The sequence below is a fragment of the Talpa europaea genome, assembly GCF_964194135.1.
Source record: "Talpa europaea genome assembly, chromosome: 9".
Classification (NCBI taxonomy): Eukaryota; Metazoa; Chordata; class Mammalia; order Eulipotyphla; family Talpidae; genus Talpa; species Talpa europaea.
In genome coordinates, this window is record NC_140076.1 from 72,678,743 (window position 1) to 72,695,023 (window position 16,281).

A 16,281-nucleotide genomic window follows, 5' to 3' on the forward strand; every position below is an offset into this window, starting at 1 on the left:
CAGGTTCCAGTTGAACACTAGCCCGTGTAATTTTAAACATCTAGCAGTAAATAATTGCACTTGTGACATAAGGACCCTGTTTCTGTAGAAAGAAAGTATTTAACATAATGGTTGTGAAACATGAAGCAACTAACTTGTATTTTTTTGTTTCTAAACATCTTTGTTTTTTAAAAATAGATAGAACTTTGCCAATCTTTAAAATCTTGGCTTAATTTAATATATTAGTCTGTCCATGCAGGAATAACACCAACCTTTAGAAATGCTAGGGGGGTGAATTGCAGTTTTTATAACCAATTCTGTTTTTTAAGTTTGGTATTGCAGAACTTTCAAGTGTCTCTGTCCCTTAAAATTGATGATCATGTTGAAAGTGCAGTCATTTGTGGTTAAAATCTTGTTTTGCTTGCTTCCATTACTCAGTTCCTTGTAAGGAAACAGAGGAGAGGGATTGGATGGAAATCCAAATTCATATAAAGGTTCTGTTTAAATTGTATGAAAAACAGACATAAAAAAAAAACAAAAAACCTTTAAACTTGATCTTGATTAGACCATGAAGTATGTATTTTCCATTGTCCTCAGAACAGCTCAGTTCCCAGATGCTGTGCAGTTAGTGGAGGAAGTAGCATCATGTGTCACGGGGCTTTCATATTTCACACACCAGGAGGGTATAGGCTCCTGCCTTCTTGAACAGGTAGCTTTTTATGAAACGCTAGCAGGGCATGTGAGCTCTAGAATAGATGCCGATGTTTTCATCACTTCTTTCACTGTGTTGACACTTTTCTTACTACTTCCTTTAATTCCCAGAGCTTTCTCCTCTGCTATGCATTTTCTTCACAGTGCAGCTTGCAGTCCAATGCTGAAAATAATTATAAGCTCTGCATAGTGTTAAGCTTTATTGTGATTATGTGTATGTTTCTTCCTTTAAAAGCAGACCCACACCTTTCCAGGGTCAAAATACAGGACAGAATACTATCTTTCATTTTGATCCATTTTTTTCACTCTGTGTAAAGACTTACAAGTCTAATCCAGAGGCTAGCCAATTCAGAATTGAACATAATTGAACACAGGCTGAAAGTATTTATGGGAGAAGTGACGATTAGCATGAGTTATCTGCTTTTTGTAGCTGCTAAACCTTTTGTCTTCATTTGCAGTTCATGTAACAGTTGTGTCTTAAATTACACGATAAAGCAGTCCTGTTAAAATTTTTTTTTTAGTTAGTATGTGGCTTGTAGGAATTTTTAAAAAAGTGATCTTAGGTTTTTGTTATTTCTTTTGGGATGCAGATGGGTGCTATCAGAGCCTCTCCCCCATCATTATAGTGTAATAATATCACTATTACACCACACTGAAATGTATTCAGAATTAGATGTTGTTTTAGCTTTATTCTTCAGAGGTGTTTCAAATGTACCGATGATACTGTTCTTGCACTGAATATATAAACACTCCAGAGTGTTTATATCAGGGAGATAATGGGAAGTATATTCATAAAAAATGAAGGCTGTATCTGTTTATCTTCAAGTTTTTACTAGTTCCCTTAAATTTTTATGAGGGTGGGATGCATTTTTCTTGCTCTTCAGTGCTTTATCTTTTCATCTATTGTCTGTGGTCATAGTGACCTTAGCTATGTAGCAGATTTTTCCCAGATGTATTGAGTACAAATAAACAATTACTTAGCAAGACCTGAAAATATGTCTGCAGGTTTCTCCTTGAAGCAAGCGTGTGGAATCTATTGCATTTCCAGAAATTGCCTTCACGATCCTCTGATGTTGTATTTCATGCCTCACAGTTTCTTTCCAGCTGAGCTGTGGAATGAGCAGTTTGAATCAATGGTGTGTTTATTTGCTTTTCCATGGTTATTTGGCAAGGTTTGTCCCCCAAAAAGAAGTCTCTTTTTCACTGTTTTTGTTTAAAGGTATCCAGCCTCCTAATTGTCTGACACATTAATGAATGACCAGCAGCAGTGTTCAGCTATCAAAAAGGCACTTACGTTATGATTTTACATGCTGGTTATCTGTCCCATTGTTGTAAAATGTTCCCTCAATCAGTTGTTTTGCTCAGTTTCTCTTACCCACAAAATCTCCCCATTTTTCTCAAACTGTCACATTACTAAATGGTATTACATTAAAGCCCTGTGTTGTGTCTCCTTTTGACTGAACTTCTTCGTAGTAACCTTTAGTTTGTGTTTTGCTCTTTCAATAATGGGTTAAGATTTTAATTTGACCTGCATGAAAGTTTGCTCAAATATCCAAACTGTTACAGACTTGATATACTCAGTATATACTAAATACATTGCAGCCCTTGGACTTAATTCAGTCATTTCATTATAGCTTTTGCTTCCTTTTTCTGCTGGATTAGGTTCTGTAGTTTCTGTTGTATAATAGGATGATAGCAACTTAGAAAAGGGGAGAGAGTAATTTGTGGATAACATCCTTGAAGATTTATGGGAACCTTTGGGGTTTTTTAATTAGGAAATAATCTGCAGAATCAGAATCCATCTTCACATATTCTTACATATTTCTGGGGTTTTGTGAGAAAATTAGGCCAAAACATTTAGTAGTGTACTTTTAGGTTTTTGGATTGTTTATTGAAGTACATGAAATGTAGTGTTCCTTGTTACTGTTTTTCCTATTAAAAGTAGTTCTGGTATAAAAATTGTTTGAAGATTGGTGAAAAGCAGGATCATGCAATAGTCCATGAGCTGTGGACACTTAACTTGATGGACCAATTATTTTTTCACTGCATTTGTGCAAGAACAAGTAATACTAGAATGAGGACTCATTTTTTCTTAATTTTATTGCAACAATTGTACTTCTCAAAATTACAGCCTTTTCCTGGCACCTCTTGTTTAACTGTTTAACAATTAGAGTGCCAGTACCTTGGTATCTCTTAGCCCAGTATTGACTATCTAGTTTTCGAACTGACTGCTCCTGTTTTTTGCCTCTACAGTCTCCAATCCCCTTTGCCTACTGGTTGTAATGCCAGAGAATAATTGTCTTTGGGTGGACTTTGTTGAGTAACTTCATTTTTACCTAACTCGTGTTTTATTTTATTTTATTTTATTTGTGTAATTTTTAAAAAAGATTTATTATATATGCATACAAGAACTGGGGTATAGGCCAGAGGTGTGTGGGGTGGGGGGGTGAGAGGATTGACCAGAGACAGAGTGGGGAATAGAACAGGCAGATCGACTGAAATACACTGCTGAGGGGGGCAGTAGCGTGTGAGTCAGGAGGTCTGCTGCGCCATGTGGGTAGCTCCCTTGCCGGGGATCAAACTCATGCTGCAGTGGCTGCTGACAGCTTCATAGGTAGGTTGCGTCTTAACCCCTTGGGCCACCAGGGAGGACCCTAACTCATGTTTTAAAAACATTTAATGTAAAGCTTGTGGCCAGGCTGGTTTTGACTTAAGCATCCTTGCAGTGAATCTAGACTGTCCTTCACAATCTGCTGGGGTTTTTTGGTTTAACTAGCCAGTCAACTGTAAACTTCAAATTTGTTAAAACTTTTATGTAAATGGAAGGTGACAGCCCCAGTAATTCAGAAAGGTGCAAGAGAAAACTTCCAGCTCACTTGTGGGCAGTTCTAACCAATCGAGGCGCGATGTAAGACAGGCGGTCGGAGAAAGACAGTTGACTTGGGAAAGGAGTGGCTACCGAGTTTATCGTGGCTGAATTCCACAAGGCTGCAGAAAGAAAATGGTGAACTATAAGGCCAGGCCTGCGTCTGGGTTTGGCCTGGAACCCCGCGCCAACCGCCCGTTTTCCCCGCCGACCCGGAAGAGCCTGCCTGCGGGCGGCCGACGCTTAACACCGACTCGGGTCGGTCACACTTGGCTCGGCGCCCGAGACTGCGGCCCGCCCAGGGGCTTCTCTCCGCCCCTCACTTGAGAATTCCTTTTAAACTGCTCAGGAACCCCGGCGCACTCTGGCGTGCTCTTCCCCGCCCCTCGGGCGGCCCGCTTTTCTTCCTCTGATTGGCCACAGTCTCTGTTCGTCAGCCCTGACGCCGGGGTCGACTCCCGGGGCTCCGCCCTCTTCCGAAAGCCCTGAAAACAATTTTAAGATGGCGGCGGCGACGGTGCGGAAAACAATGGGGCCGGGGCAGCTGGGACAGGCCTCGGCCTGAAGCGGGCAGCGAGCGCCGGCCCGAATCGGGCCGAGCGGGGCCGAAGGGAGACCCGCCGCCGCATGCAAGCCTCTTCCCCAGCACGCGGGGCCATGGCGCGGCCGTGAGGCGGACGGGCCGCCGGCGGGGAGCGGAGCCTGCAGTGCCAGCCGGCCCGAGAGGCCCGCCCCGGGCCCGGCCCGTGCAGCCCGCGGCCCATGGTGCTGCCCACCTGCCCCATGGCGGAGTTTGCGCTGCCGCGGCACAGCGCGGTCATGGAGCGCCTCCGCCGGCGCATCGAGCTGTGCCGGCGCCACCACAGCACCTGCGAGGCCCGCTACGAGGCCGTGTCGCCCGAGCGCCTGGAGCTCGAGCGCCAGCACACCTTCGCCCTGCACCAGCGCTGCATCCAGGCCAAGGCTAAGCGCGCCGGCAAGCACCGGCAGCCGCCCGCCCCGGCCCCCGCGCCCGCCCCGGCCGCGGCGCCCGCAGCGCCCGCCCCGGCCCCGCGCCTCGACGCCGCCGACGGCCCCGAGCACGGCCGCCCTGTCGCGGTGAGTAGGGCGCGGGGAGCAGCCCCTTTCCCGGAGATGGTGCCCGGACGCCGGCAACTCCTCGGGTCTGACTCGGGGAAGGCTAACATGGCAGGAGCTGAGCGGTTGTCATCTGCGGGAAGTGGCACGGTGGCGTTACTTTGGGAAGTGACACTGTGGCACTACTTTGGGAAAACATGACCGTAAGGACTTTTACATGAAGGCTGGGAAGACTGGCGAACGGTAGCTGGGAGGTTTTCTTCCAGACTTGATTCCGAAGTCTTGAGAACTTGATTTTGGAGCTGGCTGACTTGAGCGTTGCCAGTGAGAGTAGTCTCCTTCTGCATAGTGGGCCCTTGTCCTTTGCCGGGTCGGGGCTTAAATATGGAAGTATTTGCCCATCTCAAACTTCTGAGTGAGAAATCCAGGCAGCTGAGCATCTTAGTAAAAGGCAAAAAGTACTGTTCATTGAGTTGTATAAGAGGCTTCCTTGTTTAGGCAGCCCTGAAATTTGTGAACTTGTGATTTCAGTAATACTCTGATAATTCCAGTTTTACTATTTATAAGACTGTTTAAAAATTTGATGCTATTTGAGAGTACGTTGGCAAATTATGTTTTTTGAATTCTCAGTAGATATTCAGGAAATTTATTGGTTAGAGGTTTCCCCCTCTGAAAGTGATTCATAAAAGGGAAACATGGGTTTTTGTTGTTTTATTGGTAATTTAAAGTTTAAAGCTATGGTACCAATCTGATTTTTCTTTTGTATTGAATGCATGTCTGTTACCTCTCACGTAGGGTATTGCAGTACTCTGCCCTGACTGTTCTTTGGCATTTCATCTTCTTCCCCTTTCCACTCTAAATGCTGTGTCCCTCACATATCCTGTGGTCTAGTTGAGTTGTTTTCCTTATTGTCACCCCAGTAGAGAGCCTGGCTGCTGACCTGGAAGACCGAATACCTTAGGTTTCATTGCTTATTGTATCTAGTCAGGTCTTCTCATCACTTTCATCTGTAAACTGGGAATGTGCACGATACTTAGTCTCAATAGAATGTGACTTCAAAGATAGGAGTGTGTATGTGAAAATCTCTCCGAAATGGAAGAGCTGCCTGCAGGACCTCCTCCTCACCTTTCAGGTGGACTCATCTTCCTCTTAAAGCTAATTTCTTTCTTTCTTTCTTTCTTTCTTTTTTTTTTTTTTGTTAAGCAATGAGAAAGATATTTTTTTAAATAATAAATTTTATTTTTGTAATCCCCATACAATTGCAACCCCCTTATTTTGACCCCAATCCCTCCCCTCCCGCCCTCTACCCCCCATAGAGTGTCTCTGGTTCATAGTTTTTTGTTGATTTTGATTTTCACTTTCTTATAGTTATTCGTTTTCCTAGTCCCTTATTTAAGTTTTCTAGATTCCTGCTATGAGTGAGACCATCTGGTATTTTTCTTTTTCTTTCTGGTTTATATCGCTGAGCATGATCCCTTCCAGCGCCATCCATGTTCCTGCTAACCACCTGTCCCATAGCTGTGAGAATCACTTCCTTTGTTAGAACATTTAGGAATGGTATTGTCTGTGCTCTTTATTTTCAGTGCATACCTACAGAGTAAGGTCCTGTCTTGCCATCTAGACTCTAAGCTCTGGGAGCCAGGGAGGGACTAGACTCAGAGTCCAGTACAACTCTTAGGTCCTCAGCATGTGTTTGTTGAGTGGTTGATATTAAACTTGGTAGTACTTTACTCAGCAATCTAACCTGGTATGTGCTAACCTTAAAAAGCAAAATGGCTTCACTTAATGAGTCTCCTTTACTGACTGCTTATGTTGTATGGAAAGACTTTAAGAATAGTGTGGTTCATTCCATTTTAAATAATGAAAGCTCGTACATAAAAATTTTACTTTTACACACAAATGGCTGCCTTGAACTCCCGTGGAAATTAGATTAGTAGTGATTCCATTTGTTTAAAAGAGAATACATCATTTAAATCGTGAATTCCTGGAGAGAAAGTGGGCTTGGTGTCTCAAGAAAGTCTCAGTATGTTAGGACTTGAATCTGGCTTGTCAGTCATTCTTTCTGCTTTCGGAGCCTGATCAGATAAGGCATGTTAAGTTGATGTCTTATCATGTTAAACCTTGACCCATAGATTTCATGAGTGGAAGTGTTCTTCCGCCTACCTGCTAGGAAGAGGGACCTTTTTCACTTCAGTTTCCTCATGAGTCTTTAATCATAGGAAAGGAAGATCGGTATCACCAAGAAAGCACTGGTGTTTTCTCAAGTTTTAGTGGCTCCTTCAGTTCAGAGAGGACAGAGAGAGCACAGTTTTGCACATAGAGATAGGAGAAAGTGCCTCTTAGTCATTGGTATTTTTTGACAATTCTGTGTATGTTTTTGACCTAATTAATATTCCTTAAGGAATATTATTCGTCTTATTTTTTCCAAATGTGTTGCAGTACTGTTAGGCAGCCAATTCATCACCAAGATTGTATCAGCAAACCATTTGTACAACTGAAAAGGGATCAAATTTACAAATAGAATTTATATTCAGGGTTTTTTCCCCTCTTAGGATATTCCAAAACAGCAAAGTCTTAACCACTACCTGCTTAGTCTGTTAGAGATGGATCACAAACAGTACTTCACATTTTTTTCTATTCTTGTTGTCGAGGAATGACCTCATTAGGTGATTTTTTTTTTTTTAAATACTGCATGTGCTCTTTAGCAACCAAATAGTTTTCTCCTGATAGTTAAGATTGACTTCCTTTTATTAGGAATGCTAAATTATAGAGAATTATCTACCCTCTATATAAACATTCATTCTGTAGTGAAAAATAGTCCTTACAGTAACTTGAACACTTTCTTTTACTCAAATGCTATAAAGTTCACCCTTTGCCCTTTGTATCCACTGTTGTCAGTTACACTTTTGCTGCTTACTCCTTAAGTTATGTGATAGTTCACAAGAAATTTGACAGTTGTAAGCCAACCATTCATGGAAATTGCCTCCCCTCCTTAGTATAGGTATGTGATATTTCTCTTTCTCACCTTTTTTTGTACATTAATTTAGAATTTTAGAGAAACGCTATATAAACATTACAAAGAATAATTACATACTCTTCACTCAGAGCTTGCCCATTGTTGCTGTCGGTGCCACTTTGCTTAATCGTTTGCGCACATTGTGTCCTCTCCACCTGTTTTTCTCTCTGCTCTTCCTAACTTCCATTCTCAGAAACACATGCAATTATACAGACTCCTCATGACCTTATAGCCTCAAACATCCCAGTGTATACTTCGCAAGAGTTAAAAAAGATGTGTGAAATTTTAATGATTTTGTAGATTGAATGTACTTAAGAATATGCAAGTAGGTTGTTTCCAGGGAGTAGGTATTTCAGAATAGAAAACATTGTACTGTAATTGTATAGGGTAGTTTGAAAAAGATAACTGTAATATGACTTCAAGCTCCTATTTCTTTCTGTGACATCCCAGACCTTGTCCTAGTATCCTCCTTTTTTTTTTTTAAGATTTATTTTTATTTATACAAGAACTGGGGTACAGGCCAGAGGCATGGGAAGGTGAGAGGGTTCACCAGAGACAGAGTGGGGAGCAGAACAGGTAGACTGACTGAAATACACTGCTGAGGGGAGCAGCGGGCGAGATAGGAGAGGTCTGCCACATCATGTGGGTAGCTCCCTGGCCAGCAGCGGATTGAACCCGCGCTGCAGAGCCTGCAGACAGCTTCACAGCGCTGCGCTCAACCCGCTGTGCCACCAGGGAGGCCCAGTATCCTCCTTTTTATCTTCACTATCTCCTTTCCCCTTGGGTTCTTTCATTCAGCTTGAAAGCATGAGCAAATATTCTCTTCTTTGTCTTTTCTCACCCTCAAAATAGTTTTCCATCATCTTCCTTCCCTTTGTCCTTTCCACTTTAACTTCCCATTACTCATTTAACCCATTATAATCTGCCTTCTACCTCTCTTACTTTTCTGAAGTTGGAATTACCAAATTCTTACTCATCATTCTTCACTACCTCATTAAGACTCTTCTCTAGCTTCTACTCACCTGATTTTCTTTTTAGTTTTTTGGTTTTTGTCCTGGCTCCTTTCAGCTACCCCTTATTAATTCATGCAACAAATATGTGTGTACTTACTGTGGCCAGAGCATATTCTAGACAATAGGGATATAGTATGAACAAGACAGAACTGCTCTCATGGGGAAGGAGATCAGTGATTTTAAACATTAGTTTTTCTGTTATGCTAAATGCTAAGAAAAAAATTAAATCAGATAATGTGATACTAAATGACTTACAGTAGCAGCTTAAGATGAGACACTTATTTTGACCCTAAATGACAGGAGGGCAGCAGTCAACTGAAAGTCTCAGGAAGGAACATTCCAATTAGAGACAACATCAGAGAGGAGGTCACTGTGGCCAGAGCAGCATGGCAGGCAGGCAGCTGGTATGACAGGTAGGTGAGCAAGGACCAGATCAAGTGCAGGGGGATGTAGTAGTGGGTTTTTAAGCAGAAATATGATGTGACTTAACATTTTTTAAAGACCATTCTGGTGCTAGGTAGAGGGTGCTTATGTTTGGTGTGGACAAGAGTGGATACAGTTAAGGCTTTTGCAGTGATCTGAGCCGGGGCTGGTAGTGGTAATAGGTAAGGAGAGGAAGAGATGGATTCTGGACGATTGCTATACTCCGTGTCATAGATTCTTTCATGAATTCCTTTATCGCCTGTAACAATAAGATGCTCCAGATCTGTCTTCCAAATTTCAGATCTGTATTTTCAGCTGTCTCCTGCGCGTTTTTACCTTGATTTCCCATATGCTCCATTATTCCTTCTGCGTGTTTTCCTGGTCCAGTCTTCTTAAGCAGAAACCTGGTATTACCCACTCCTTTGTGCATTTCCACCTTTCAGTGGTCATTTGTTCATCCAACACTGAGCTCCTGCCGGGAGCCAATCTTAAACTGGGTCATAAGATTCAGATGATTTACCCAAGGGTATTCAAGTGGAACACTGATTTCATGGGCTATTTAATGAGTTCTAGAGTTCAATAAATGTGGGAGACATTGTGATAAACAAATGTAAGCAGTTTCACTTATTTTGGACATTTCCAAACCTTTAATACTGTTAATATGCATGGAGACTTGGGCTTTTATCAAGTAGCATCTAATAGGGCCTTGATACCTTTGGGAAACTAAGCAAACACAAAATTATTATAGTGAGTAAATTTTTTAATTTAGGGTTTAAGTGTCAGAGGCTAGAAGATGAAGCTGCAAAGGTAGGAGTCATACAACGAAAAACCCCATTGGATACTGGTGTTTGGAATAAATAATTTTGAAACATTGCGAACCCTGTCATACATTTTTATGTTGACATCTAAAACTTTTCATCATAAATTTTTAAGCTTATCAAAAATTATAATGCATTTATTGTGATGATCAATTATATACTAAGTTACCTTAACTCGATTTATTTTGTATGAAATGACATTTTATATAGCACAGAACCTTATATATGCTACATATATTTAATGTGAAGTATTGTAAAAAGGGGCAAAAAATACTGTTTATAGTTGTAGGAGCTATAACTTGCAGAGAATAATAAATATTAATATTTAAAAATAAAGTTATCACTTTTTAAAATGTAGCTTATAGAATCTGACCTACCTTAGTGATATGTTATTTTTCAACCATTTAAAGAATGCTTTTCTTCAACAGAAATTTTTAATTATTCCTTTTTCTTCTGGAACTTGTATTTCTTTCACACTTGCCCCACATCATTTTATTCAAACAGTGAATGCTTGAAAGTCTTTTTATTTGGTCACTATAGCTTAGCTCTCTGCAGCAACCAAAAAAGGGTCTTAAAATTGACTTGAAAAACTTTAATTTACTTTGCCCATAAAACATGTTTTTTCTCTTTATAAAGTTGATTTTTTTTTTTTTTTAGGTCTTGTGTGTTACATCTTTTCATAGGCAACAAATACAATGCATTATAAATTTTTATAAATAGTTTTAAGCAAAAAAGTACGAGTTTATTAGGATTGGTTCCCTTAGTGAGAGTCGCATCCGGGACTTTACCCTTCTCAATTTGTACATGTAATCATGGATGAATAAATTTACTTGTTGACAACTTGAGAGTTTTCTAGTCCTATTTTTTTGTTTTTATAACTTTAAGCCTTTGAAATCCTTGACCAATTAATTATAAAAGGTAGGAAGAAATTTAGTTACAGCAATGTTGTTCAATTTTTTGAAACTGCATCATGCCAAAAATCACGTAGTGATGTCATCAAGAATTGATTTACTGGGCCTCCCCGGTGGCGCAGCGGTTGAGTGCTGGGTTGCGAAGCTGCCTGCAGCCTCTGCAGCGCGGATTTGATCCCCGGCTGCTCCCGCGGTCACCGGAGGAGGGTCCCACATGGCGCGCAGACCTCTCCTGCTGCCCGCTGCTCCCCTCAGCAGTGTACTTCGGTCCTTCTGCCTGTTCTGCTCCCCGCTCTGGCTCTGGTGAATTCTCTCACCCTCCTGCGCTTCTGACTGTACCCAGTGCTTGTATACATAAATAAATAAATCTTTAAAAAAAAAAAAAAAACTCCCAGACATTTAAAAAAAAAAAAAGAATTGATTTACTAATTAGCGGACTACCTGGTTATTTACAACTTCAACTTTATTGAAACCAAAGAATTAGAAACCATCTGACTTATGTAAAGGTTAATTTAGTCATTAGTCATTGAGCAATATAACAAAAAGCTTGTTAAAATCTTACCTTTGATTATTGATTATACTTTATTCTTTCAGTTAAAGGTACCATATTTAACTAAGTACACTCAAAATTGGTTGGGAAAAACAAAATACTGTTCATTACAGTATACCATACACCTTCTTTTTTCTTTTTACTGAAGTAACATTAGTGTACAACACTGTATAAGTTCCAGGAGTATAATTTCTCACCTCAACAACTGCATATATCTCATCATACCCCACCACTATCTAGTCACCATCCACCACTAACCAGTTGGGCCCCTTCTACCTATTCCCTCCCCATGCCTTCCCTTCTGGTAACCACCATTCTGCTGACAGCGTACACAGTTTGTTTTTGTTTTGTTTGTTTGCCTTTTTTTTAATCCACAAATGAGTGAAATCATATGTCTTTCTTCTTCTGACTTCACTTAACGTAATCCCATGATGATCCATCCATGTTGTCACAAATGGCAAGATTTCATTTTTCAAAGCAGTATTTTTTGATACAATGCCTTCATCTCCTTTAGACATATCTTTATCAAAGCTTGGAGCTATGACTATAGCTTGTTTAATATATGGGTAGTGTCTGCCATGTAACCAAATTCGCAGAACCAGTCTTCATTGCAATGTATAGCTCTGTGACTACTATGTCACTTCTGAATTGTAAAGGAGAGAGATAAAGAGTATGGAGCCATGTCTTGAATTTTGTGTCAAATACTGTGCATTGCCTTCATTTTTCTTACCCATGTTTTCTTGCTCATGGAGTGTTCCCTTCAAGAGTGAGATTAGTTATACATTATTTGATTAGTTGAGGATGCAAGAGTGATGTCCTTAAACGAGTAATACTATCATTCTCTATGTCCACTCTATGGTAGATCTGAATTCAAAGTATCTCAATGCACAGGTCAAACTTAGGCATTATGTGTTCAGGCCCTTACGGTCAGTGGAGAACTACTGTGCCTGGCAGAGCCGAAAAGCAGGATAGACTCTAGCATACATTGAACATAACAGATCAGCGTCATGGAGCAACATATCATTGGGGTGGTATCTGGCACTGTGGGATTGAAACCCATTCAGGACACTCCAAGATCCCTGAAAACTTTTTTTTTTTAAAGATTTATTTATTTATACATACAAGAACTGGGGTACAGGCCAGAGGTGTGGGGGGTGAGAGGATTCACCAGAGACAGAGTGGGGGACAGAACAGCAGATTGAAAGAAATACACTGCTGAGGGGAGCAGTGGGCGAGACAGGGGAGGTCTGCTGCGCCTTGTGGCAGGCCAGGGATCAAATTTGTGCTGCAGAGGCTGCAGACAGCCTCACAGTACTGTGCTTAAAACCTTGTGCCACCCGGAGGCCCCCTAAAATACTTTGAACGGTGCTTTGAAAATTTGTCTTGATGCCTTCACAAGAAAACCTTTCTCAGTCTGTGTTTCACACCTCACCATTCCGAACTCTGCTCTTAGGTCATGTCTTCCAGGACTCCTTTCCCCAGTCTCTTGTCAAGCTGCAGTAGGTGCGTGAGGTCTGTCAGGACAACTGCGGTGAGCTTTATTATTTTAGTGTATGTGGTGCTCTCCATTAGGCAATGAGCAATTTGAGAACAAGACCTAGTCTCGCTGGCAGCGTAATTGGCATACGTTTGGCAGTGAGCAAGTGTTTGTTGTGGGAAGAGCTCTGAACTGAGAGTTAGAAACTTGTTTTGAGGTTGGGATCATTTCAGAAGTGGAGTTGGTAGCGGAGAGAGTGGGCTCTGACTTGTACTCCCGTGTTCATGGCAGCATTGTTCACAATAGCCAAAAAATGGAAGCAAGTTAAGTGTCTATCAACAGATGAAGAGGTAAAGAAAAGGTGGTATTTCTGTACAATGGAATATTGTTCCACTTTAAAAAGGAAGGAAATCCTGTCATATGCTAAAACATGGATGAATCTTGAGGACGTTATGTTAAGTGAAATAAGCCAGTTGTAAAAAGACAGATATTACTTGAGTATATGAGATTTTTAAAATGGTTAAACCCTAGGAAACAGAAAATATAAGTAGAATAGTGGTTGCTGGAAACTGGAGGGAAAGGGAAGCCAGTTGTTCAGTGGATATAGAGCTTCAGTTTTACAAGATGAAAAGTTGGGAGAGGTTGCACAATGTACATGTAGTTACTAAAGCTACACTTTTAAAAAGGTTAAGATGGTAAATTTTATGATACGTGTTTTTTATCTCAACGTAAAAAGATTTTGGTGGCAAGACAAACTATGATTTTACAAACCTGGAGATTTTCTAGCAGTATTGAAAGGGCTTCTTAACAAAGACATATCAATGAAATTAGAGACTAGACTGGTTTTGTGTTTTTTTTTTTTTTAACTTTTTATTTTTTATTTTTTATTTATTTATTTATATAAGCACTGGGTATAGTCAGAAGCGTGGGAGGGTGAGAGAATTCACCAGAGCCAGAGCGGGGAGCAGAGCAGGCAGAAAGACCGAAGCACACTGCTGAGGGGAGCAGCGGGCAGCAGGAGAGGTCTGCGCGCGCCATGTGGGACCCTCCTCCGGTGGCCGGGGAGCAGCCAGGGATCGAACTGGCACTGCAGAGGCTGCGGGCAGCTTCGCAACCCAGCGCTCAACCGCTGCGCCACTGGGGAGGCCCCTAGACTGGTTTTGAAGTCAAAGAAAGAAAATGTTTATCTGATTCTCAGCATAAATATAATCTGCATTGCTATATAGTATCTATTGCTGTATAGTTATGAATAAAACCTGTTAAACAACAGCAACAAAAAGATACTGGGCCCTGTACCTTAGGAGAGGATAGCACTGCTAATGAGAAGAAGGAAGATAATTCAACACTTATGTGCATGCAGAAGGAATGGAGCTGTTTGTGGGCCAGGAGTCACATAGTTACTGGAGGCTGTAACAATTTGTATGACTTTAGGCACTGCCACCTTCTTCATCTTTCAAAGGTATTAAGGGAAAAAATACAAGAAATCAAAGATTGTTATCCTGAATGAAAAGTCTAATCCTGCACAATCTAGGACCTGAAGAATGTGATTGTTTTAAAAATTATTTATTTAGCTTTTACTGTACAGTGCTTACTTTCTTTTCTCAGGTGTCATCCCCATAGAATTTCTACCATCAATTTTGGAATGCTCTATCACCATAGTCCCTTGTACTCTTCCCCTCCTCGTTTTGATCCCACTCCCTCCCCCCTCCCCTGCAGAATGTCTCTGATTTATAGTTATCTGTTCAGTTTTGTTTCGTTGTGGTTTTTGTTATTTTTTCCCCCTGATCCCTTATTTGGTTCCCCTACATTCCCCCTATAAATGAAACCATCCAATATTTTTCTTTTTCCTCTGACTGACTTCACTGAGCATAATCCCTTCTAACTCCATCCATGTTGCTGTGAATGGCATGAGTTAATCTTTTTTGATTGCTGAAGGAATGTGATTCTTGGGAGGAAAATAAGGTAGTTCCTTTAAAGGCAAAAGACCAAAACCATCTTTTTTGTTCCTGGGAAGGAACAGTCTCTTTTGCTTATTGCTTAAAGATATCAGGACCTTATCAGAAGGAAGCCCTAGGTGGCTGCAAGTGGCCTACTGTGTGATGGGGCAGCCATCTTGGGACTATGCCTGCAGCTGCTTCAGTTACTTACATGTTTTGTATCTGTCTGGATCATGGCATCCAGTCAGGTCGTCTTTGATATGAGTAGCCCAGTCAGGTCGAAAGAAAATTTTAAAGGGACCAGACTCTTTAAATATATTGTTGTTTAGTCAGCACAGCACTCTTTTATGGTAGAAATAAAATGTCCAATGTTACATGTAGAGAAGGTCACAGGTTAACTTGCCAAAGTTGCCAGCTAATTGGTAGGATCAGAATCCAAAATCCAATACCAAAGCTCTCTATCTACTGTGTCATTTAGTTTCTGCAGAGGAGATCATACATGGGAAAGAGCTTTATAAAAGTTAGAAGTTTTTCTTTTTTTTTAAAGAAACACATTGCTGGTTTATGTATTATTTAGTGTGGTTCAGTGCTTTTCAGTCAAAGACGCTTTGTAGCAGAGAGGCATATATATCAGAATCACTTGAGGGCATGTTTTAACTATACATCTCCTTGCCTACAGATGCCCTGTCCTCTCTGCCTCCCCTGACTTTTATCCCGTATGGCAGCTAAAATGAGAAGTTGCTTTTATTGATGAGACTATGTCATATTCTTTAGTTGTGTTGGGGTAGGTTTAATGTTTGGTCTTTTCTCGGTGATATTACAAACTCCCACTCTTGCCATAGCTTCATAGGAAGTAGAGTATATTTCCCCGCCCCTTAATTTTTTAGCATGGCTATATAACTTGCTTTGCTAATGACTATAAAATGAGTGTGATAGGAGGATATAGCGCATTTATTGGATAAGATTTTTTTTTTAAATCAGAAAGCAAATTATTTTGGAAATATTTTAAAAATATGAGCTGTACATGAAAACTATACATAATAATGAGAGTAATTTTCCCAAAAAGTAAAGAGAAAAAGGACCAAACAGACGGAAGATAGAAAATTAGTGGACTGCTGTAGGAGCCCCACCATCTGAATAATAGTAATTACAGGTAGAGAAAAAACAGGGTAGGTAGGGAGTGATTGATAAAATAACTTGGGAAATGAAGGACATAAATTGCCAGGTTAGGGTACGCTGTGTACCCTGCAAGAGAAGAAAATATACCCACATCCATCATAACATCTCTGAACAGTGGGTTGAAAGATTCTGCAAGCATACAGGCCGGGAGGGTACTTGGTCATAGATTAAGAATCAGCATGTCTTTGGATTTTATGGCAGCAGCTTAGGTAGTAAGAAGAGAGGAGTACAGAGCCTTCAAAATTCTGAAGGATAATGATTATCTTAGAATTCTGTACTTAGTCAAAGCATCCACCTGCTGTATGAATGAGTATGGAATCAAGT

General features: G+C 40.8%; 1 protein-coding gene across 1 annotated transcript in view; it reads left to right on the plus strand.

The window, feature by feature from the left end:
- Positions 1 to 4,318: 4,318 nt before the first annotated feature.
- MAML1 (mastermind like transcriptional coactivator 1) overlaps positions 4,319 to 16,281 on the plus strand; it is a gene marked incomplete at both ends in the record, with an annotated part of 37,074 nt that continues 25,111 nt past the window's right edge. Inside the window, one exon of the mRNA XM_084241604.1 lies at positions 4,319 to 4,654. Coding sequence (XP_084097730.1) covers positions 4,319 to 4,654 — 336 coding nt within the window. The remainder of the gene's footprint in view (positions 4,655 to 16,281) is intronic.